This window comes from Pollicipes pollicipes, unplaced genomic scaffold (assembly GCF_011947565.3).
Source record: "Pollicipes pollicipes isolate AB1234 unplaced genomic scaffold, Ppol_2.1 Scaffold_4740;HRSCAF=5597_pilon_pilon_pilon, whole genome shotgun sequence".
Lineage (NCBI taxonomy): Eukaryota > Metazoa > Arthropoda > Thecostraca > Pollicipedomorpha > Pollicipedidae > Pollicipes > Pollicipes pollicipes.
In genome coordinates, this window is record NW_023596545.1 from 11,731,012 (window position 1) to 11,756,011 (window position 25,000).

Here is a 25,000-nt window from a genome sequence, read left to right on the forward strand (position 1 = left end):
CCGTCGCAGTATGCAGCTCTCTCTTTCTCTCGTCCAACGGCAGCGTGCAGTCCTCTCCGCTCTGTTGCCAGTGTGCAGTTATCCGTCTCGTCTGCTGGCAGTGTGCAGTTTCATCCGGAGCACCGAGCGGGCCCAGAGGACCTGGAGGGCCTGTTCGACGTGTTCCTGGAGGCGGTGCGCCGCCGTGCGACCGGACAGCCGGCTGGCCTGCCAAGGCTGCTGGGGCGGGCTCTGACCTTCACCCCATCTGTCGCCCCGCTCACCACCAAGCCCAGAAAGGTGCAACTGCCGATTGACCTGAACATGATGGACCATAACTTTGACCGACGCCTGGCTTGTTTTAAACCTTGCGTCCGCTTTGGATGATCACGATATTTATCACGATATCTATACGCCTCCGTCCTTAACATTTACCGATGCCGTGCCGTGTGCCGTGCCGTAGCGTAATGGTGGACTCGTGCCGTGGAGAGGCGTAGGCGTGGAACGAAACGTTTGGATGGATCTCTATTGACTGCAAAGCTCACAAGGCGACTCCGATTAATAAGGTATGCCATATTTTTCCAGAAACGAAACACAACTGCTTTGGAAGTTACCTTTAAACAAGGGTATGAGCTCGTCGCATTGAGTACGGACGCGCAGATCTCTCCCTACAACAGTGGTGGGGCTCCATTTCCCGTGCGGCGACTCCCGTCGAGGCCGGCGGCCCCCCCCCCCCCCCCCCCTGCACTCCTCCGTGACCCTGCGCCCTCTCCGGACCCTCGAGCAGGTGCTGCTGCTGGGATCCGGCGGCCTCTCGATCGGCCAGGCCGGCGGGGGGCGCCCCCCCCCCCCCTCCCTCCCCTGCGCTCCTCCGTGACCCTGCGCCCTCTCCGGACCCTTGAGCAGGTACTGCTGCTGGGATCCGGCGGCCTCTCGATCGGCCAGGCCGGCGAGTTCGACTACTCGGGCAGCCAGGCGATCAAGGCGCTCAAGGAGGAGGAGGTGCAGGTGGTGCTGATCAACCCCAACATCGCCACTGTGCAGACGTCGCGCGGCATGGCTGACAAGGTCTACTTCCTGCCGATCACGCCCGAGTATGTGGAGCAGGTGGGTGTGACAAAGAACGCAGCTCATCTCGCTCGGTGTTACCATCTGGTGGCCTTTACCTCAGCCGCCGGTGGTAGTTCTGTGCTTAATCAGCTTAACTGTCTCCCTTTTCATTCTGTCGTGGACTTCTCCATTTGTCGTTCCCATGTGTGTGGGGTCGACATGCTGTTTAGCAGTAATTCTCACTCAGCTGAATTGTAATGCCTGTGACTGTGGCCTGCAGTTTACTTCCTGGGACGATTCTGACCTCTCCTTACGCTGAGGTCAACCAAACCGCCGTCACTTTGTCCGTAACCTCGCCGCTTCATGCGTCGGCCCGAAGGGGCCGTTTGCGCCGCTCTGCGTCCTCCACCCCGCTGTATCGTCCGCCACCACAGGCGACCCTCCCCCGCCCCGCACGCCGGCCGTCCTGACCCCGCCGTGCTGCCGGCGCGCAGGTGATCCGCTCCGAGCACCCGGACGGCATCCTGTTGACGTTCGGCGGCCAGACGGCGCTCAACTGCGGCGTGGCGCTGGACAAGAGCGGCGTGCTGGCCAAGTACGGCGTCCACGTGCTCGGTCAGTGAAACAGCGGGGTGCGGCAGTGTTCTGGTCTGCTGGCGCTGCACGCTGTATCGCAGTCTGACAAAACCGTCTGCATTGAGGGACTTCAGACCCAGTCCGGTGGTCTCTTCCGTGAAATGGACGTGGTCGGTCGTGGGAGCGCCCATGACATGCCACCAGTAAACCCTACAGAGCTGGTCCTGATTGCGCTGATCACATCATCTTCAGCGGCTCTCATTAACCAAAGCGTCGACACGCGTTATGATAACCTCTCTCTGTAATTGACTGATGTCCGCTGTTTGAGCCGAACATGAACGTGAAGGATACCAGAGTGCCGACACGCGTTATGATTACCCCTCTCTGTAATTGAGTGATGTCCGCTGTTTGAGCCAAACATGAGCGTGAAAGATTGCCCTCCGCCGTGGCATCGGACCGGCAGTGTATCGTCCCTGCAGGCACGCCGATCCAGTCCGTCATGCAGACGGAGGATCGGAAGGCGTTCGCCGCCAGTGTCGAGCAGATCGGCGAGCGGGTGGCGCCCTCCGCCTGCGCCGAGACGGTCCAGCAGGTGACGGCGACGTCAGCGACATCTGCGCCACGCGGCCGGGAACGCTGTCGCCGGGGCAGGCTTGAACGAGAGCGTGGGATGAAACGCAGTTTGTTGGATGCTTGAAGTTAGAAAGAACAGTGAGACCTTTTGTGTTTGTCTCCACACATCGTGGCCGCAGTCAAAGTGGCAGAGCTGAATAAAAAAAAAATGGTCGTGGTCTCCTGAGGGGCGACAGAAATGTGATTAATGTTTCATGCGTAATCATTGAAAGGAGATATGCTCATATGCTATGGTTTCACGTTCTGAATCAGATCCACTTTTTTTGTTCAATATGTCACAAAACTAGAGGATCTCTCAGTGACTAAGGTCCTAGCCCGCTGTGTACGTTTGCGCATCAAGCAATTAAAGTGCGACGCTGGCCGGCGGGAGTCGGCCTCACCACAAGTTCCGTGTTTCGCCACTAGGCGCTGGATGCGGCTGCCGTGCTCGGTTACCCGGTCATGGCACGCGCAGCGTTCGCCCTCGGTGGACTCGGCTCCGGCTTCGCCAGTAATCCGGAAGGCCTGCGGGCCTTGGTCACTACCGCTCTGGCCAGGTCGCCTCAGGTCATCATAGGTCGGTCTGACCCATCTATTTTGGACTAAGCGTTTAAGATATGGATGGGAGCAAGATTTAATTGGATAATGGGCCTGGTTGTGCAAGATTAGGGAAACAGAGATTGAGTACATATGACGATTAACCTAGAAAACAGATACTTTGTGCTCGATATTCCCAGTGTAACAACAATTTAATGATAGGGAGCCGTTAATCCTGGTCGGTCAGCATGTGAGCTAACTTTCGTCAATCGCCGGATAGACAGTGCATAGCCTTGCGAGTCGATGACCCCAAAAGTCTCACAAACCTACCATCCGATCGTGAGAGAGCTAACGCAGGCACGTTGCTCGCTGTGCATTCCAGACAAGTCGCTGAAGGGCTGGAAGGAGGTGGAGTACGAGGTGGTCCGGGACGCGTATGACAACTGCGTCACGGTAATGCCGGCGTTCGCTTGGTGTCCGGCTGCCAGCCGCCCACGGCTGTCTGAGTAGGCCGTCCAGGTGTTTGGCTCCACGGCTTCCGCCAGCGCCCGGGCACCTGCGCTAGGAAGTGCAACGCTGTATGGAATGCTACGCTGTGTTCACTGCCTTGCGTTGTTTTGATGACCTTCAGTTGCTGATGGGGCTATGTTTGTTCGGACATATCTTTACGCAGTATTGCGTGAGATGTTATCGAGCACGGACTGCTGCTGTCCTGATGCATTTAGCTCTTTGAAAAGCCAGCTCCTAATCTGATTGATTTTGTCCATGACGTCAGGCAGTGGCTGCTGCAATTTTAACGTACAAGAAAGCAAAGCGTCGTTGTCGTGTTTTGTCGAGTGTGTGAATCGGGCTTTGCCGTCTATCGTATCTTCGCGAGCACGCTGTCAACAGCGAGCGCAATCTATCGACAAAAGCTATCCTAATCCCGCGTCAAACACAGCCTCGGCAATCCACCACGTTACACTCGTGCAGCCGTGTCTAGCACCCAGACCAGACAGGATTTCAGCCGTCTCCGTGCCGCCGCCCAGGTGTGCAACATGGAGAACGTGGACCCGCTGGGTATCCACACCGGCGAGTCGATCGTGGTGGCTCCGAGCCAGACCCTCTCTGACCACGAGTACAACCGGCTGCGCACCACCGCGCTGAACGTGATTCGCCATCTGGGCGTGGTCGGCGAGTGCAACATTCAGTACGCGCTCAGCCCCGACTCAGAGCAGTACTACATCATAGAGGTGCGGCAGGGGCGGGGGCAGAGGGACGGCAGTGGAGAGCCGGTCCGGCGTGGTGCAGGTGGGAAAGGGCAGGGCGCAGATAGGGTGTGCAGGGGCGGAGATAATCGCGTCGCTGCCTCGTCCTAGAGATGAGTTGTAATGAAAGCCAGGTTCTAATAAGTACCCATTATGCCATGGAGGTGGGCTTCAGCACAGTATGGGATGTTAGTATTGCCACTTCATGGCGAGCATTTGGTGTGCGCCTTAGTCGCGGAGCTGAACTACAGTGCGGCCAGAACTGCGTATGCACAGATCGTTGGCCTACGGTATTGTTGGCGTGCAGCCTTTTCCGCGGGGTGTGCCGCCAACCCGCCACCACCGCGTCGTACCGAGCGGTGTGATGAGGAGCTCTTCGGGGCGGTTCCCAGGTGAACGCGCGCCTGTCTCGCTCCTCGGCGCTGGCCTCCAAGGCCACCGGGTACCCGCTGGCGTACGTGGCAGCGAAGCTAGCGCTGAACAAGGCGCTGCCGGACCTCTGCAACTCCGTCACAGGTGGGCGCAGGGCCCTCTCGCGGCATGTTGCGAGTTGCAACGTTCCCCCGTGTTAGAGAGCGCCGAGTCCTCTGGTGAACACGGGACCACCTAGCAGGCGCCGGGTCGTTGCGTGGACACCGGGCCTTCTGTTGGACGCCAGCTTCTGCGGCGGTTGCTGAACCCTCGGGCGGGTGCTGTGCTGTCCCTCTAGAGGGGGGCGCAGGTTGCCACTGAATGGCCACAGTGGAGGCTTGCGTGTTTTGGTGTTTCTGCCCGGTGTTTGAAGCTTGAATGACTTCAGTTGGATTTGATTCAGTGTTGCAAACAGATGTGCATCAGAGGTTCGATACGCTGACCTACACCAAGGCCGCATCCCTACAAGGACGGCGCGTTGGAGTGTTGACGTAGTGTGGCGTAAACAACAAACACGGGGTATCTCTCCGATGATTCTTGGTACACGGGATGAGTGTGCACACGAAAAGTAACAATGTTCGGTGGGCATTCTAAGAGCTATTGGAAGCAGCAATGTTTTCTGTTCACTTGATTAGCTGTCTTGAGATCAAAATGCCGCATTTTTGGGGCATTTTCAGAGTCATGGAAGGTAAACATAAGGCTAAGCACTAAGCGTGATAACTGCTGACCACGCCGCTGCGATTTCAGGCAAGACCACCGCTTGTTTTGAGCCCAGCCTGGACTACTGTGTTGTCAAGATGCCCCGTTGGGATCTGGGCAAGTTCACCAGAGTTAGCACCAAGGTAACGTCCGCCGCGAGTCGCGCGCGAAGAGTCAATCCATGTTCGTCTCGGAATTCTCGTAACGTCAAACGTTTCTCCACGTGGCCCTTTATGACAGATGGGCCTTACGCCGCCGCGTGTACGGGAATACATTCAGGGGACTCCAAAAACGGATTGCAGTTCTATGAGCTGTGCGCTAACGTCCCCTCCCCCCTGCGCTTTGATAAATACGGCTTGGGATTTTGAGCCCTGTGGTCACAAGTGGGCGACACCCATCATCTTCAGATCGGTGATTCGCTGCGCTTTAGGCGTTAAAGCTCCCAGTTTTCTCGGACTGACAGCTTCTTGTGTCCCCAGGTATGCAGCTCCGCTTCCTCAGATGGGCGGTCTCAGGTGTCGTCCAGACAATTCATCTGCAGTGCTCAGAGATGAAGCTGTACACGGCATCAGCTCACCGTCTCTTTTGTCCCCAGATCAGCAGCGGTCCTCATTTCCACAAACCGGCTGCTCCTGTGCTGTGGTCCTCAGCAGCTGGCAGCTCTTGTCCTCAGAGCGTCAGCTCTTTCACCATGAACGTGGATCGGCAGCGAGCTTCGTTCTCTTTGTAGTGGATCCCTGGCTGCTGAGATGGCCAGATCATGTTTCCCGGCGCATCAGCTGCTGCGTCCTTAGTTCACAGGCTGTTACGTCCTCAGCTCACCAGCTGTTGCGTCCTCGGCTCACCAGCCGTTGCGTCCTCAGCTCACCAGCTGCTGTATCTTCAGCTCACCGGCTGTTACGTCCTCAGTTCACCAGCTGTCACGTCCTCAGCTCACCGGCTGTTGCGTCCTCGGCTCACCAGCTGCTGAGTCCTCAGCTCACCAGCTGTTGTATCCTCAGCTCACCAGCTGTTGCGTCCTCAGCTCACCAGCTGTTGCGTCCTTAGATCGGCAGCTCGATGAAGTCCGTGGGCGAGGTGATGGCACTGGGCCGCGGCTTCGAGGAGGCGTTCCAGAAGGCGCTCCGCATGGTGGACGGCAGCGTAACCGGCTTCGACCCCGACCTGCAGCCGCCCTCGGACGAGGTAGGCCTCCCCAGGCCCAGCCCAGCGCCAGGGCTCTCAGCGCCGATGTGGCGCTGCGCGCTACATCCCCTCCGCCTCTTCGCCGAGGGGCCACCACGTGTGTTTGGCATTCTTGAATGTAGAATGAACAGAGGATAACGCGGCAGTGAGCGGTGATTGGTGACATATCCCCCCCTCCCCCCCCCCCCCCCCCAGTGTGTTGCCTGATTGCTTGTATGGCACTACTAAGTGTTGAGAATACGTTAATACCTTGTAGATCTTAAGTATCTCCATTCAATCCATCCGTCGAAAGGAATAATTTCGAGACATCAAGCGGTATACCATACGGGCCTGTTGAAAGCGTGGTTGTCAAGAACACACTTCCCCATTGACAGGAGCTGGAACAGCCGACGGACAAGCGGATGTTTGTGTTGGCGGCGGCGCTGAAGGCCGGCTACACCATAGACCGCCTATACGAACTGACCCGTATCGACAGGTGGTTCCTACACAAGATGAAGAACATAATCGGTAGGTGGTCCGTACGGTTATGTTTCGTCGTACGCCGTACACCTCTTCAATGTTGTCAGCCTGTCGTAGTCAATCATCGCTATCTTTTTTCCTCGTGTTCTTGCTATTGCTTGCACCTGCTGTGAAGTATATCGTATTACCAGAACCACAGAGTTTTTAGGAGGGGAAGGAGAATCTTTGTGAGCAATTGTAAGGCAATCAAGCGAGCCGTCTATGGTATTTAAATAAAGTAAATGCGAGTCTGAGGGGTTGGCGAGCTCCTGTACCCACTCCCTCTCTCCCCAGTCGTTCTTCTGCGTATCCCATGGTGTCTTACACGAAAATGGTGGCGGTGGTTCACCGTAATGCGCATCGAGCGCTTTCTCATCGCGTTTTAACGTATTTGATCGGCGTTTTGTTCGCTTATCATTGTGCCGGCCATGGTTTCTGAAATCAATTTAAAGTAGCTCAGCAAAAATCCCAATACAAATATATCAACATACAGAGGAACCATAAACGCGCATACTTCAACGAACTGCCGCCTACTCCATGCACGCCCGACCCAATGCCCCCCCCCCCCCCCTGATCCCACCATGATCGGATCACGTGACACCCCGTGGGTGAGACGGGTAGCAAGCTGGCGGTCAGTGTGGCGCGACCCCCCCCCCCCCCCCCCTCGACAGAGCACACGGCGCGGCTGGCCGGCACCGAGACGCTGAGTCACGACCACCTGCTGTTGGCCAAGCGGCTGGGCTTCTCCGACCAGCAGATCGGGCACTGCGTCGGTATTCCCGAGCAGGCCGTGGCCAAGATGAGGCGCAAACTCGGTGAGAGACTCGGCCACCATCCGGCCCGCGCAGAGACCGTTCCTGCTGTTGCTGTGCAGTGCTCCTGTGATGTTTCTGCGCAGTGCTCCTACTCTGTTGCTGTGCAGTACTCCTGCGCTGTTGCTGTTGCAGTACTCCTTTGCTGTTGCCGTGCAGTACTCCTGCGCTGTTGCTGTGCAGTGCTCCTGTGCTGTTGTTGTGCAGTACTCCCGTGCTGTTGCTGTACAATGCTCCTGCGCTGTTCGCGGCTGTGGCGTGAACGTCGAAAGACTGGTGTTGAATTCTCGGCGATGCTAACTTTGTGTGCTGTCGGTCTGTCGAGGCTCAGGTCCTGACTTCGTTCTAAAAAAAACTGTTTGGAATGCTCACTTTGGGTCCAGTCATTGCACAACGCGCTCTGGCGTCATGCTCTGGACCACACTAGTCGTTTGCCTCAGAATATCCCCATTTCTCCCTGGCATTTCGTGATACCACAGCCTTGACTTTGTGCTTCCAGTTCTCATTAACCCGTGTCCTCGGATACGGTGTCCGCATCTGCCTGAGCGCCGCCTGCCGTCCCCGTCTGTGACACGGCGCCCCCACCCGTTCCAGGAGTGCGGCCGTGCGTGAAGCAGGTGGACACGGTGGCGGCCGAGTGGCCGGCGACCACCAACTACCTCTACCTCACCTACAACGGCACCACGGACGACATCACCTTCCCGGGCGGCGCCACCATCGTGCTGGGTCAGTGCCCCCCCTCCCCCCCCCCCCCCCCCTGTGGTTCCCTAAACGCACACGTCGTGCCACCGGCACCGGCGGCGGTGAATCGGCCGTGGTCAGGGTCAACTGTGCGGCGGTCTGTGATGGGTTTGGTCCTGCTGTGATGGACATGACGGGTTGTAAACCAGATGATGGTTTTCAGGCCTCGTTGTCGGGCTTGATGCGTCCGCGGCGATGAGTGCTCATCAAAGACCGCGAGTTTTCGGCTGTTTTTTGTGGGTTATGTTCTCGTTTCCATCTCCTCCAATTTTGGCAGCGGTTTCTGAACTCCTTTCGCCTGGCTTCACACCTTGTCTTCTCGGAATCGCACTGTACTGGTGGTAGTGCGGAGTCTGACGTGACCTGGCGACCCGCCAGGTTCCGGTGTGTACCGGCTTGGCAGCAGTGTGGAGTTTGACCTGACCTGACCCGGCGACTTGGCAGGCTCCGCAGGGTACCGGCTTGGCAGCAGTGTGGAGTTTGACCTGAGCTGACCTGAAATGACCCGGAGATTCGGCAGGCTCCGGAGTGACCGAGTTGGCAGTAGTGTGGAGATTGACCTGACCTGACCCGGTGACCCGGCAGGCTCCGCAGTGCACCGGATTGGCAACAGTGTGGAGTTTGACCTGACATGACCTGATCTGACCCGGCGACTTGGCAGGCTCCGCAGTGACCAGCTTGGCAGCGGTGTGGAGTTTGACCTGACCTGACCTGACCCGGCGATTCGGCAAGCTCCGCAGTGACCGGACTGGCAGTAGTGCGGAGTCTGACCTGACCTGACCTGGCGACCCGACAGGTTCCGGTGTGTACCGGCTTGGCAGCAGTGTGGAGTTTGACCTGACCTGGCCTGACCCGGCGACTTGGCAGGCTTCGCAGAGCCCCGGATCGGCAGCAGTCTGGAGTTCGACCTGACCTGACCCGGTGACCCGGCAGGCTCCGCAGTGTACCGGATTGACATCAGTGTGGAGTTTGACCTGACCTGACCGGACCAGACCCGTGACTCGGCAGGCTCCGCATTGTACCGGATCGGCAGCAGTCTGGAGTTTGACTTGACCTGACCTGACCTGACCTGACCCGATGATCCGGCAGGCTCCGGGGTGTACCGGATCGGCAGCAGTGTGGAGTTTGACTGGTGCGCGGTGGGCTGCGTGAGGGAGCTGCGTCAGCTGGGCCGACCCACCGTCATGGTCAACTGTAACCCAGAGACGGTCAGCACAGACTACGACATGTGCGACCGGCTGTACTTCGACGAGCTCTCCGCCGAGGTGAGCACGCCACCTGGTGATGAAGCCGGTGTGGTAAACGTGGCATTTCGGCATTCGTTCAGTTACGGACCTATGCGCGATTAACATCGATTTTTCTAATTACTTTAGATCTGGCGCCACGATTCTTTCGTGTGCGGTGCATGCTTGCATTGCAAACGTTTCCGCTTACTCTCGTAATGGATGTCGAGTCTGTGGCTGGTATATCGTTTAAGTGGCGTCTGAGTCAACTGACGTGAGCATCGCAAACTTACCAAGGTTGGCCCACTATCCGCTGGCTCAGACTTTTCACCAGGAGGAGCGCTGAATGGCGCGGGCGGATTAAGGGGTCATCTTCTCCTTAAGACATGGCATGGAAAGAAACGAAGTTGGAACCTCCTCTCTCCACCCGGACACATCCGCCGTTCCGCCGCCAATGCTGACTACGCGCCCTCCCCTCCCGCCGGCCCGCAGGTAGTGATGGACATCTACCGGCTGGAAAACCCGGAAGGCATCATCATCAGCATGGGCGGCCAGCTGCCCAACAACATGGCGATGCAGCTGCACCGGCAGCACGCGCGCATCTTGGGCAGCTCGCCCGAGTCGGTGGACGGCGCTGAGAACCGCTTCAAGTTCTCTCGCATGCTGGACCGCATCGGCATCCAGCAGCCGAGGTGAGCCGCGGACAGAGGTGGACCCAAGTTGAAGGGGTGGGGGTGGGGAAGAGGTAATGGCCTATGACCATTCGTAAGGCAGTGGAAACCATCAAACTTGAGATTTTGGACAAGGTCCAGTATGTTCGGCCCAAGTTTGGAGCTTTTGGGCCAAAACTGTCCTCCACGATCCGGTGCTGAGCCTGTCCCTGGCTACGGATTTATCGTGTTTATGTCACGGTGGAAGGAGAGCAGATACAGCCGCCCGTGGCCGATCTTGTGCGGGACTATTCATACGACGTTCGATGAAAATTCTGCTCAGCTACTTAACCAAGCTCACACTCGAATCACAGTCAACCCTGGCGACATGTCACGTCCCTGACGATGTGTTTATTCTCTGCCCGTGGTGGCCTTCAAGCCGCAACCACGTGCGCTGTTTGATAGAATACTTGGTAACACAAAAGCCGATAGTCGTAAATGGAAGCAGTAGTGTTATCGGTTCGGTATATATCAGACACTGCAGGTGTACACAATAACGGATAGGGAACGACAACATAGATATCGGGTGAGGTTCCTGCACCCGTTTCAATATAAGGCTTGAGTGCGCGGTGGACTGCTTCATGTTTGACAGGTCCAATTTATTTTACTAGCTCCTAGATCACTGTCTACTCACAGTCTTAACAGTGCAAAGAGCACATATTGGTCGGGGAATTTCGCTGTTCTGCTTCGAGTGTTCTGTTATTCGAGTACATTGGCCTGGGCATAGACGCATAAGCAAGCTTTGGTGTTGTAAATATATATTCGAAAAAATACATTCGGCCTGGGAAAACGTCCAAGCCACGCTAAGGCTCTGAGAATGGCCAGGGGTGGTCCCGGCATGATAAACTACTCCACCTGACCTAACTGCACCAGTTATGACGAAACTTATCATGGCCTTGCTTGTTGGACCTGATCAAGCAGACCTGTTCTGACATAACCATATCTAATATTACCGAACCGAACACGACCAAACCGAACATGACTTAACCTAATATGACCAAACGACGTAGCAGGGTAGGTCGGATAGGCCTGACATAACCAAATACCACCTGATGTGGCATATCCTGCCCTGCCCTGCCCTGCCCTGCCCTGGCCTGACCTGGGCTGCTCTGCTGTCCTCTGCCCTGTCCTGTCCTGCCCTGCCCCGACCTGCCCCGACCTGACTTGACCTGACCTGACCTCACCCGTCGCCGCAGATGGAAGGAGCTGACAAACGTGGAGTCTGCGCGCCGGTTCTGTGAGGAGGTCGGCTACCCATGCCTGGTGCGGCCCTCGTACGTGCTCAGCGGTGCCGCCATGAACGTGGCGCACACGCACACCGACCTCGAGGTCTACCTGCGCGAGGCGGCCACCGTCAGCAAGGAGCATCCGGTCGTCATCTCCAAGTTCATCCTGGAGGCCAAGGTACTGCATCAGATAGGTCGGTTCGCGTGACGGGTGGCGTCGTCGGAGCAAGCGGTATGTTTGGTGTGTCAAGGTCATCTTGTGCAAAGGAGGACGTGGTTGGTGTTTTGCTTGTGTCGTCTCCAGAGAGTCAGTAGCTGTCAGAGAACACCGCGTTAGTCAGTTCTTAATCGACGCTGTCGATCGGCTTAAAATGAGCAGGAGCAGAGCCCAGATAAGGAACATATGGCAGATGGGCCTTATTATGTGACTTGATTCTTAAAAGAAAATATCCAGTTTTGTGGCTTTACCCATTGTTGCTGGCAGTTTCAAGCTCCCGAATTTGTTTCCGCCTAAAATGCTGCGACAAGTCTTATCTCTTGAAAAGCAGCCAGCGAAATGAAGGCGCATGAAAAATCTGTCGCACTGTGAGTCATCGATCCACTTTCAAAATTCTCACCAGCCTATGTCCAGGCCGTATTTTGGCATCTACGCTGTGGAAGCAGATGCTTCCTTAATGACCCAAAATTCATACCCGCTCGTGGAATTTCGCCTCTTCAAGGAAGACATTGTTAAAATGATGGACGAATAATGTAGGGAAGCTGGGTAACCTTATTTGCCAAATGGAAGGTCGAATGAGCAAGATTGTGTACCAGTGATAAACAGCTGTAGATGCACATCTAGCATAGTAGCCATGACATTTGAATAAAGAGCGATAACAACCTCCATCCCTACCCCCCTCCGGTCATCGGGCTCACTTTTCAGAAAAAGTTTATGAAGTACACCCTGAGCTCGCCCCCCCCCCCACACTTTTTGAAACGTTCCTACGCCTATGCATCCTTCTGCATTTCTGTTTACCTTCTGCGGCTATCAAAAGACGTACATCCGCCCGATGGGTGTTCTTTTCGACCGCACCTGCACATCTGCCATAGCTGATGTTTGCCGTAATTCTGTTTCCATCCCTCAAAAGGCATCAAATGACTCCCCCGTTGTCGTTCGGTTGCAACGACGTGACATTCATCGAGTGGCTGATTTCGAAGTGGCCCGACTCATCCATTCCGTTCCTTCCGCCTCCAACGCGGCTGACATCCCGTTCCGCCGTCGCCTCCCCCGTCCGTTCTGCAGTGACGTCACTCTCCGCTCCGTCGGTGACGTCACCCCCGCTCCGCGAGTGACGTCACGTCACGTCCCCGTCCTCAGGAGATCGACGTGGACGGCGTGGCGCGCGACGGCGAACTCCTCTGCCTGGCCGTCAGCGAGCACGTGGAGAACGCCGGCGTCCACTCCGGCGACGCCACCCTCGTCACGCCGCCCCAGGCCAGTGACGTTGCCGACGCGACGCGTGATGTCTCACGGGCCGGCTGCCGGCCGCCTACCTGTGGCCGCCGCGATAGCGGGCCGGTGTACTCATGGTGGCCGAGAGAAGGCTTCACTTCTGAAATCAACACGGCGCGAGTTGAGCTGGTCCGGGTACTTCAACCTGGCTCCGGAGTGGAGCCGTCACTCCGGAGTGGAGCCGTCAGCTCAGCACTCCGTGGCAGTCTGCGCGACGGGCCGACTTGCTAGCGCGTGTTGATTGAGTTATATGACAGCTGTCGGGCAGCTTGATCGCCTGCTAGCTACGAGGAAAGCCCTGTGACAGCGTCATAACGCCTGTCTCAAGGTCACGATCGGCCTTTGGAGAGTGGAGAGGGATGACCAGGGTTCTGCGCGATGGCTTGCCTCACTCACGTGGATAGACTGCTGCACAGGGCCTGCGCCTGCTGGCCTGACCTCGCTGACTTGACCCCGCTGACCTGACCCCGCTGACATGACCTCGCTGACCTGACCTCGCTGACCTGGCTGGGTGTCTGCGTAGGACCTGAACGCGGCCACGCTCTCGTCGATTCGTGACATCTTCGCCTCGATCGCCATGGAGCTGGAGGTCACGGGGCCGTTCAATATGCAGCTGATAGCCAAGGTGAATGACCGGAGGCGACCCCAAAGGCCGAAGGTCTTTTCCGCCATGACGGGCGGTTTGGTGGCAGGCGAGACCAGCTGTCTGCCGCAGCGAAGGCGGGCATGGCTGGCCGGTCCCATGGCTGGGTGATTGCGTGGCTGCGTGTGCTCGGGTCTCTCCGTGTTCTTATCGGCGGCTCTGAATCACCCGTGGTGCGGAGATTCCGCCCAAAGGCCTCGTGTGAATCTCTCCTACCTGTCATGTGAATGACCTCGTGTGAATCTTTTTGTATTCTCTCATTTTGTATTTTTGAGACATTCTATGGGATGCATCGCGAGAATGGGGCTTACTCTCCGCGTTGCCTAGTTTTGGCTACCCCAGTGGCATCGTTTGGTCATTGATCTGCGCGTGTAGCTGCTTAGGCATCAATACCAATGCAACTTGCTTGCAACCACGCTGCTGAAAGCTGCCCCGGCGAGGATCCGATTCCGACCTCGTGACCCGGCGTCCAATGCCACTACAGTCCGGGCGCTTATTCCGCGCCGCCGCCTCCCCGGCAGGACAACGTGCTGAAGGTGATCGAGTGCAACGTGCGCGTGTCGCGCTCGTTCCCGTTCGTCTCGAAGACGCTGGAGCACGACTTCATCGCCACGGCCACGCGCGTGATCGTGGGCGCGCCGGTGGAGCGTGTCGACGTGCTGGCCGGAGCCGGCGGCCGCGTCGGCGTCAAGGTGGCCCAGTTCTCCTTCTCCCGGCTGGCCGGTGAGCGCAGGTGGCGTGCTTCCTGGCGCACGTCAGGCCATGGGCTGGAGGGATTCTTGCTGGTCTGGGGTCAACGACTTGTGGCTGAAACCGCACGTATGGGAAGGAACTCGGCACACGGGAACGATTCCAGCTGCCGCCCGCTTCGCCACCAGCGCTTTTCTACTTCGCCGTCACTCCACATTGGTGCCGCGCATTTCTTGCTCCTCGATGTTCGCTATCGCACCGATGTCCTCGCACTGGATGGCGCGTCGCCGTCGCGGATCCTCCGACATTGCGTCCGGCGTGGTTCTGACATGCGCTGATGCCCCAGGAGCTGACGTGCGTCTCGGGGTGGAGATGGCCTCCACGGGCGAGGTGGCCTGCTTCGGCGAGAACCGCCACCAGGCCTACCTCAAGGCCATGCTCAGCACCGGCTTCCGTCTTCCGCGCAAGGGCATCCTGCTCAGCATCGGCACCTTCAAGGTGCGCTCACCACCGGACGTGGTGGAGGTGGCGGCCGATCCCGCGGTGGCTGCTGTTCCCCCCCCCCCCCCCCTCCCCGGGCCGACAGATGTCATGCCTCGAGCTCGCAGTCCCTGGTATGGAAACGTGCGATGGGAAACTCGCCACGGCAGCAGATGACAGCTGATGCTTCCATTCAAGAGGTTCTTTAGCTGTTATGACTTGGCTTACTTGCCTTGACAGTTACTTGGAATTTTCGTCTCGCCTATTGATTCGCTTTGTCTGTCTCGCGTGTGAGGCCTGTTAGCCCGCATTTTCGTTCATTTCGCCGGTCTCCGGGTATCTTGTGAAACGTGATCATGAATTCTGCAATGGTCGAGTATCGCGGTCTGAACCAAGGCCGTGCTTGCAGCACAAGAGTGAGTTTCTGTCGAGCGCCAAGATCTTGCACCAGATGAACTACAAGCTGTTCGCGAGCATCGGAACGGCGGACTATTACACTGAGCACGGCATACCGGTGAGACGAAAACTGGTTTTCCCGCAACGTTTTTGCGAAACGCTTGCATCGCTCGTCATATTCTTGTGCCGAGAGGAAGGGCAGTTACGGCTGAACAATACCGAATGTAAGTGCAAAGGTGAATTGTTTGCAGCCATGACATGCAGTCTGCAACGGAGATGTTCGCCATCGGGGTCAAGTGGGCAGCGGTGAAGGGCGCGCTTTGCTGTCAGATAGACCTCCGCTTATCGCATGCATCTTTGATAAGCATTCGCCAGAGAGGACTCCTGGTGTCTTGACGCCGCCGTCTGCCGATTGTGTCGACTGACTGGCATTCTGTCGTCGATCGATGACGAGAGAAAACTGGTACTGGATCCGCCGAGGGAGCGAGAAAACGTAATGCTGGTCTCACTTCAGGGGTGAAAGCGCTCGCTGCCCAGAAAACTGCAGCGATAACGTGCGCGTGTGCGCGTATGCGTGCGTGCGTGCGTGCGTGTGTCCTGGCACGGCACAGTGCTTGCAAGGCCACGTGCGATGATAATTTGAATAAGCGAAATTCTGTTTACAGATTAGTTGGATGAGTTATCTGGTTCAAGTGTAACTGATGAGTTACTTGGTACAGGATTGTGTGCATATAGCGTGAAACCGTCCAGCCTGGTGCCGCCACAGTTCTCGATTTTCGGGCTTTTAGTGCCCGATGCCCACGGTCTACGAGATATACGAAGAGATTGTTCAGTAATCATTAAAGACGATGCTATTCGGTGGCAACGGTTACGTAGTCCTCCGACTATTGCTCAGTGAAAGAGCACTGTGATGTTGCATCACATTAGGCACGAAATAATCGAAACGTCATAGCTTCTGACAGGAAGCGCACTGAGCGTTTCATGTTCCTTTGGCGTCACAAATGACGTTGAAACTGTCAACCTCGGCCTGTGATCCGCTCGACAAGTGCGTCGACGGAAAACCATTCGGTGGTCATTCTTGCGTGGTGACGGGCGCTGTGCGTTTGCTGGCCGGCCGCCGCTCACGGCTCCGGGCCATGGAAGGTCAGTCCGCCGGCGGACCGTGACGTCACGTGCTCCCGGGGCGGGGGGGGGGGCGCCCCCCCCCCCCCCGTGCACGGATACAGCTGCGGTCGCGCTCGAGACGAGACGTGTGCTGAACCTAGCAGTTGCCTACTTGGAATGAATTACAGCTCTTTTGTTACGATGAGCAACAAAAATGCTGCATTTCATGTCTGACCGTACCCCGTGATATCCCAAAGCCCTCTCCAAGCTTTTCAAACGCTGTAAAGTATTGGCGAATGTGATGTGGATGCCAACGTTGCATACCGAAACGCCATGTCATGCTGATGGGGCTTGGATGTCCTAAATGCATTCCTAAAGTGTAAGTGAGTACCTTCGGACATTGATTTTTTCTTTTTCATCTTTTTTCATCATATTTATCATCATGTTCATATTTATCATCATATTTCATCATATTTATCATCATATTTATCTTTATCATCATATTTCATCATATCCATCATCATATTCATCTTTATCATCATATTTCATAATATTTATCATCATATTCATCTTTATCATCTTTTTCATCATATCTATCATCATATTCATATTCATCATCATGTTCATCATCATATTTAACGGGGCTCTTTGGGCGGACTGTGGAGGCAGGATTTCTGCATGGCTTGCCCGGACCTTGAGTGTCACTGATCGGCTGACATTGCCCGGACTGAGATGGCACCACGACATCTTGGCTCGTACTGAATGGTTGGGAGCTCGGTTCTATTACCGGCCCCGGGCAAGTATTGCTGTCTTTTGCCGCCACCAATACACCAAGGCTGATGTCTGCAAGATGGCAACGCCACGCCTTCATGAATCCACATCTCTGTTGAAGGACGAAGGACATCTCTGTTGAAGGAAGTCCAATCCTTTGCCTCTACTCGTTCAAGCAGCGTGTGTTTCAGATGGCGTGTGAACATGCACCTCCCCCGATCCGGAGCGATCTTGCCCTGGCGAGCTCGGCGTGCGGACAGTCTCCGACCTCGTGACCTCGTGGCCCGGGTGACCCTTGCCTGGCCGGGTCAAACAGTGACGCGGCGTCGGCCTCATCGCGTCAGACGCCCGGCCGTCACGCAGCCTACGCGGGGTGAGCAGGCATCCCCAGTACTTCTCGGCAGCGGGCGCTGGCCCAGACCTGCGTCACGCTGATTAGATACGACACGAGCCGACTGCCCTTGTCATTGTTTGACAAAAACACGGAGGCTCGAATTGCAGCTTCTTCGTCTCAGTATGCGTGTCGCGCCGATGGTCGTAAATCCGCTAATGCCGGTGAAGTCAAGCTTACATAGTTGGCATGCTTCCTTTTCCCCGCTTGCCACAGATGTATTTGTGGCATAGACCAGAGGTAGTTGTGGCGTCAAAATATGCGCTGAATGTAATTGGACCGGCTTTTTCCCGATCCGGCTTTTCGTTATGATGCCGCGGCTTGGGGGTTTGTGGTGTAGTTGGGGTGTCCTCTTTCAAGTTACTTTGGTTCTTCGCAAAATAAGCACCCTGCACCGACTGCTGATGTTAAGAGGGGTTTGCTTTTGACTGCCAGGACTTCATTCAATCTCGTGCTTCCGCCGTTTGCCTACTTCCGACAGTGCAGCGTATTCTGGTCATTAACAACGTGAACATGGTGCGATGGAGAGAAAATATCGTCTGGGTGGATACTGGCGTAGAACTAAGTACGATAGGTGCACATCAGCACATTGATAGGCAGACATGCGTTGATATTGGCATGCATAACATAGACAGGCATGCGTTAATAAACCAAGAACAGAACCAAAGTCGATGTTACACGGCGCTGTAATAGCCTGTGGTAAAACGGTTTCCGGGGTCTTGAGGCCCCAATAGATGTTAACAGATTTCGAAGGGTAGAAATAGCTGCAGCATAATGTGTTGCGCAACGGACGGCTCCTTGGAAGCAAATGGAGGCAGCTCCTGTGCTATTTATATAATTCATTTCGAATGACATGCAGGGGCAGCTTTGGGCTCAGAGCACCTGCTAAGCACATCTTATTGCGTGTACCGTGAATCCTTTGCCTCTGCCCTTTCGTCAGAGAGGATGTGGATGGTTTTACTTGCCACGCTATGCTGCGACAATGCCTCCCCGCAGCTCGGTTGGTTGTTGGCCAGTTGCCAGCTGACTGCAATTTTAGTCGGGCCAAACAAAGCGCCCGCTCTGGGACTCGTATCCAGTGCCGCTCTATTACGAGTCGGGCGTATTTCTCTTTCGGTCATGGAGTCTGTCACTGAGACCACGGAAACGTCGAGAATTGCACCTGAACTTTGGAGTTCTGAGCAGCAAAGTGGCGGCAGTCTTGGAGCTTTGCGCCTCGTGGGCTCTGAGGCTTCAGTTGTGAGCTCTGAGCCCTCATTGTGGGGTCTGCGGGGCCGTTGGCGTCTCCTAGAGTTTTCCAAGTTGTTTTCCAAGCCGTTGTTTTTCAAGCTGTTGCCACCCTAAAACGTTTGACAAAACTAGGGATCCTATGGGCCCCAGCTCTCCTTGAACGATACGTTTCACTTTGAAAGCAGCAGTTGCGAACCTTAAGTATATTGGTTACCACGCGCAGCACGAACATGGCTGGCTTGTACGCTGGACAGTCCACTCGCAGTCCACGGGCCCGGCGACCAGAATCATCCAATGCCAGGCGAAAGACGGAGCGTTGAGGGATACCCAGCCATGACATATCACTGGGGCGCGCCCCAGCGTGCTTGTCTCGCCGCTATGCCGCCGCCGGGGCGGGCTGCTCTCTCGCGGCGCCGCGCGCGACCTTGCGAGGCTGGCGGCAGACGCGGCGGCACCGGCCCGGCCCGCAAAACACAGATAGCGTATCACAGTGTTCGTAGCGATGAGTATTGGGCTATCGCCCGTCGCGGAGTCGGCGATGTCCGGGTGTGCGGAGAGGAGCGGGCGGGAGGGCGGCTCGGGTCAGGACCGGCCGTCCGCACCGGTCGGTGACGACTCCGCCGGCCGCGGCGCCGCGGCCGGGCACCGAGCGCTGCCCATGGGCCCGGCCGGCCACCTCCCGCTCGATGGCGCTCTCGCGCGCGCGCGGCGGGACGAGTGGGCTGGTCTCTGTCTGGGGCGCAGCTGGGCGGTCAGAGATCCAACTGCGTTTAGAGCAGCGGGCTTTGTTCAGCGCCTCATGCCTGCGCGCCCGACATGCCTCCTGTCCGTGCCGTCGCACGGGCGCCGCTGGCAGTGTTTCGATGCGGTTGTGGCCGCTCACGCGGGTTCTCGGTGAGCCGGGGACTCAGGCCAGCTTGCGAAGCGAACGTCTCTTATCAGCCGGACGGAAAAATGCTGGCTGGCTGAACTTCGTTCACACTACCGTCACCTGTCCCCGAATTCGGCCCATTGCTGTGCGTCAGGAGTCTGCGTTGCATTTCACAGCCTCGTATCCTCCCCACGGTTGTCCCGCTGCGGGCGCTCCAGCTGCCCAACATCCGCATTCTGTGAGGACCATCCATTCTGGTGAGCGTTCTCACCTAGGCCAGCCTCAGCCTGCTTGCTGGTGTCCCCTTGCCGCTCGTTTTGCTCATCCGTCGCCTGCTCCTCCCTGCTGCTCTCCAACGTGGTCTCTCGCCGGCTGCTTGCCCTTCGCTCGGTGTTTTCCCGCTCGGCCGTCCCTGGCGAGGAGTCGCGCCTCCGGTGCTCCTCCTCCGAGTCCTCGCCTGCGGCTTGGCCGGGCCGAGCCTGCTCGCCGGCGGCCGGCTGAGCCTCATCGACGGTCAACTCGTCGTCAACAAACGCCGGGTTTACCCACATCCCCCCTCCCCCCGACAGCGCGTCGCCATCGAAGCTGGGACGCCGCTGCTCCGCGTCCTTCCCTTCCTCTCCGTCCTCCCCGTCCTTCCCATTCTCCCTGTCCTTTCCATCCCCTCGCCGGGAGGCGCGCGCCGCCTCCTCGGTGTTAAAGTTGCGGCGCAGTTTGCGGCCTTGCGCCGGGTCCATAGTCCAGTTCTCGCGCGCCTCGCCGTCGCCGGTCGCGCCCAGGAGGTCTGGGTCGACCTGCGTCGCCTCCAGGTCCAGGTCGTCGAGCGGCGATAGCAGGGTGGCAGCGCGCTCGCGCAGCTCGAGCAGCACCGGCCGCAGTTCGTCGGCTGCCTGCCCGCCGCCCTCCTCACTCAGCAGCGTGCACAGATTCAGACTGTGATCGATGTAGACGACCGCCGTCTCCACGCTCTCGAAGTCGAGCAGGCGCGCCGCCATCGCACTGAAGTGACGCACGAACAGGCCGAGCACCAGCTCGGTGCGGGGCTGGAACCCGTCGGCGAGCGTGTGCAGCTTCTCACTGGCGGCGGCGAAGGCGGGCAGCGGCGGCGGCGGCGCCGCGTTCGGCCGCCGCCGCCGCGCCTCGCGCTGCTGCTGCCGCTTCGTGCGCTGCAGCTGAAGCCAGCGGCGGTGGCGCTGCTCGATCTGCTGGCGCCGCGACAGCGCCCACACATTGTCCTCTTCGTCTTCGCCGCCGTACGCGAGGTGCGGGTTGAAGATGAGCGAGTCGCGCCGCTCGTCCTGTCGGTGGGGGGGGGGGGGGGCGGGGGTCAGTCGGCTGTCACGGGCATGCTCAGGAGGGGGGGGGGGGGGGGCGCTGTGGAGTGGATCAGGCTGCACGAGATAAGTTAGGCGAGGGTGTAGTTACATCCAAGAGGTTAGGGAATGACGAATCATAGTCAGGGAGGGGCTGTCTAACGTGGCATGCGTTTTCCTTGGGGAAGCTGCGACAGCAAAATGTCCAGTCAGTTTTGGGAGGAAAAATCCTCTTCGGAGAACTCTTACGAGGCATGCCCCTCAGACCACAGAGCTCACACTCCTGAGATAATGCCCGGCATGAGCTTATGGGTTTAAGTAAGACTACTCAGAGCTTACCGTGATGAGACAACCAAAACAAGCATTGAAGTGCCCTAATGCAGTGGTGGAGAAGTAAAACAGGCACATATAAGTGACGGCTGTGAAACATGACCTCGTCGCACGCTTACGCGACCCACTGACCTGCTGTTCGCTGGGACCGGCCAGCTCGGGAACCAGCTGGCGCATGAGGTCTGTGGATGTGAGCTTGAGGTTGTCGTAGAGACCTCTCCAGTCGAAGGCGGGGAAGGTGTCTTCACGCACTCTGAGCCTGCTCATCAGGATGATGAAGTTGGGCAGCATGTTCTCCATCACGCGCTGGATCTTCTCCTGCGCGCTGACCATGCTGGAGATTGGCTCATTGCGCAGCATGTTCCGCTTGAAGATGAAGTAGTGCTGCAGCTGACGCTCCTGCACGTGCACCTTCAGCTGCATCAGGATCCCCCAGAGCCGCGAGCCGAGCATCTCCAGCTGCCAGTCCCGAAAGTTGTGTTCGAACTGCCAAAACATGAGGTGGCGGATGTGGCGCTCCTGCACGCACCCGAACTCGGCTAGAAAGTGCGTGAAGAATAGCTTCACCAACGCCCAGCAGTGCACATGTACCAGCTCCAGCGAGCTGATGAGCTTGATCTCGGCTTGCCGGAAGCCCACCTCCCACTCGAGTCCGAGCGGGTTCTGGCCGCTGCCGCGCGCGCCACTCGGCGGCTCCAGGTTGCAGCCGACCTCGTCCTGAATCGTTCGCAGCACGCGCGGCGGCGGCCACGTGTAGCGCAGCGGGCGGTGCTTGTCGAGCAGGCGCGGCCGCCGGCGGAGGCCCCACTCCAGCGCCAGCTCGGCCGGCCAGCCGGCGACCAGCAGCGTGGGCGTGACGCGCGCCGTGGCCAGCAGGCCCGAGGGAAGTCGCTCGTGGTAGTGCACAGCCCCGCCGCGCTGGAACCTGCGCATGCCCGGCTGCTGCCACGCCCTGCGCTCCATCAGCACCGCCAGTCGGCCGGACTGGTCGCTGAAGTGGCCGAGGAGGCGGTCGGCCGAGAGGAAGTGGCGGTTCTCGCGCACCGGCTCGAGCCACTCGTCTTCGTCGTCAGCGTCGACGGTCACGCGCACGCACCGCAGGCAGCGGCGCGGCACGTGGCCGGGCGTGTCGTCGTCGTCGGTGGTGGTCGAGTCTGGGGCGGTGACCAGCGAGAGCCGGCTGCTGTCGGAGCCGCGCCGATCGTTCGGGCCGCCGCCGCCGCCGCCGCCGTCGCCGTCGGTCTGTCTCGCGTGCGTCGGTCGGCGGCGTCGCTCGCGGCCGGGCGGACGGGGCGGTCCGCCGGCGCGCGGCGGGCCGGACCGCGTCGCGTCGCCGCCCTCTTCGATGCGGTTCAGGTGGTAGCCGCCGCGTCCATTGACGGCCGGGTAGCCTGCCGGGAAGCAGAGCAGCCCCCCACCGGCCGCTGGTGGGCCGCCTTGGTGCGGGTCGGCACCGGCCGCGAACGACGGCCCGTACGGCCAGCCGACGAAAGGGGAGGGGCCGGCTGCGCCCGGGTAGTGCTGGTATAGAGTGGGAACCCCCGGATGGAGCGGGTAGAATGGGTCGGTGCCTGGGGCAACGTGGTGAGGACTCTGTGCACCGGAGTGCGCCTGATATGGACCAGGTATCCCCGGTGGGACTTGGTACGGACCTGGCGCACCGGGGTGGGCCTGATAAGGTCCCAGCACCCCCGGTGGGACCTGGTACGGACCTGGCACACCGGGGTAGACCTGATAAGGTCCCAGCACCCCCGATGGGACCTGGTACGGACCTGGCACACCAGGGTGGGCCTGATAAGGTCCCGCCACCCCCGGTGGGACCTGGTATGGACCTGGCACACCGGGGTGGACCTGATGTGGTTCCGGTGCGTTCTGTGGAACCTGGTACGGATTTGGCGTGCCGTTATGGTACATGTATCCGCCTGGCGCGGCGAAGTTTGGCGGATAGTGAGCGCTTTTGGTGCTGCTCGAATATGTGTCGTCATCGTCGCTGAGGTTTAGTTTTGCGTCTGGGTCACCCTCAATTTTTCTCTTGAGCAGATCAAGGAACTGCTGTCCCTTGCCTTCGCAGGCACGGTTGTTATAGCTGCTTCTTGTCTTCGCCTGAAACGTATTAGGAGAGGCGGTGACGTTTTCCGGGTTAAAATAAACGCAACGCATTTAATGGTCGTGAGTCAGACAGATAATGCATTTTAAGCTGACCTTAAGAAGAATGTAGCCTGTACATTTAATTTCTAATGCAAGCAAGAAAGGCCTTCAGATCCGGGTTTTCTGCAGTATGTGGTTAGGGGTCTTATGGCGAGTTATCGGTATTCCAGGTACATGAGATGCGTGTTATGTATACGACGTTACGAGAAAAGATCGGTTACAGTACAGTTAAGCAACAAATGCCCTAAGTCTCTATTTTTCGGCGTGATGAGTTCAGAGTTCTTACGCTAAGTTATCGGCCTTAAATATGTCAGCAAGTACTGATTTTACGACGTCACAGAGCAAACACGCGTGGCATTGATAATGTTCAACGTTTTAAGCTGTGGTTATGATCACGAGTGAAGACGGTTGAGGACTGTTAAATTAAAAATTATAGTTGAAAATCAAGACGCCTAAATCTAGGAAATGCTCCGCGTCAGCGCAAACACTGCCACTAAAGGGCGTCACACATAATCAATCATACAAGCTCCCATATCTTAACCCCAATACACGGTTCCACGTTAAGGGCTGCACGAAACATAGGCGGCTAGGTCGGGAGACTACGATGACCCACACTGAGTATTAGATTAGAAAATGACTCATTATGATCACCAGGCACCATGAGCATTGTCCGAGCCTCGAGAACATCTCAGGCATTTGGGTTTCCACGCTCTAGCACCCAATACGTGGCACTGCTAAAGACTGTCCCGACGCGCCGACGGCTAAGTCCAAAGGTTTCAATAACGCGTACCGAGCCTGAGGATAGGAAGAAATAACGCGTACCGAGCCTGAGGATAGGAAGAAATCTGCTAGCGGGCACCGGTGTTCGTCGCAACGAATATGAATCAGTTTCTTAACATACACAGCCAAATAGTGGCTTTCGAATCAGATCACATGATGACGTTTGACTATTTATTTTTGGACGAAGATCGCGGATGCGCAGCGGTCGTAAGATCCGCGGGTTCGCGCCGTCTAGGTGTTGCTGAAACTCATTTGTTAAAGTTGGCATTTGTTTCGCTGTGCTTCATTGCTGTGTGTCGGTCTACGACATGATCTCCAAGTGCTGGATACGCTCATCGCAATTGGTGGCGTGATCAACGCTAGACCCAACGCGTCTAGCTGGGAATAGGACTTGGCAGACATGTGAGTGAAAAGAAAAGGTATGCGGAAACTGCAGTATATAAGATACATTGTAACCTATGCCCTTGAATAAGTCATGTGGCCGAAATAAGCGCATCATTCGTGGCCGGTTTAACGAACATCTGGAAGGCGTGCGTTCACGCAGAGCATCACTATCACTAGGGGAAGGACAAGACGCAAGGAAGGGGAAGAACATCACCTTTACTAGGGAGAAACATGGTAGAGCGATACGCGGCAATGGACCACAGCGCACTTATCACCAACTTCAAGCATGCATTTTGGCAAAAACGTAAGGACAAGGCGGACATTACGACCACAGAATCGCTGCGCATTCGTAATCTTCATATGCACGTTTAGGAATAGCTCCGCTCTCGTTGCGACGAACACCGATACCCGTTTGCAAAGTTCTTTCTATCCTCATCCTCCGCGCGGGTCATCGAAACCTTTCGACTTGGC

The 25,000-nt window shown here is 57.4% G+C and overlaps 1 protein-coding gene across 1 annotated transcript in view; it reads left to right on the forward strand.

Annotated features, from left to right (window-relative positions):
• Positions 1–25,000, forward strand: part of LOC119097924 (CAD protein-like) — a 110,652-nt gene that overhangs the window by 54,651 nt on the left and 31,001 nt on the right. The window contains 21 exon segments of the mRNA XM_037220869.1: positions 102–279; positions 886–1,086; positions 1,524–1,644; positions 2,085–2,197; positions 2,644–2,794; positions 3,137–3,207; positions 3,783–3,986; positions 4,394–4,517; positions 5,160–5,254; positions 6,159–6,296; positions 6,671–6,803; positions 7,466–7,609; positions 8,201–8,332; positions 9,437–9,612; positions 10,063–10,262; positions 11,477–11,684; positions 12,864–12,980; positions 13,522–13,623; positions 14,163–14,364; positions 14,678–14,829; positions 15,221–15,325. Coding sequence (XP_037076764.1) covers positions 102–279; positions 886–1,086; positions 1,524–1,644; positions 2,085–2,197; positions 2,644–2,794; positions 3,137–3,207; positions 3,783–3,986; positions 4,394–4,517; positions 5,160–5,254; positions 6,159–6,296; positions 6,671–6,803; positions 7,466–7,609; positions 8,201–8,332; positions 9,437–9,612; positions 10,063–10,262; positions 11,477–11,684; positions 12,864–12,980; positions 13,522–13,623; positions 14,163–14,364; positions 14,678–14,829; positions 15,221–15,325 — 3,067 coding nt within the window.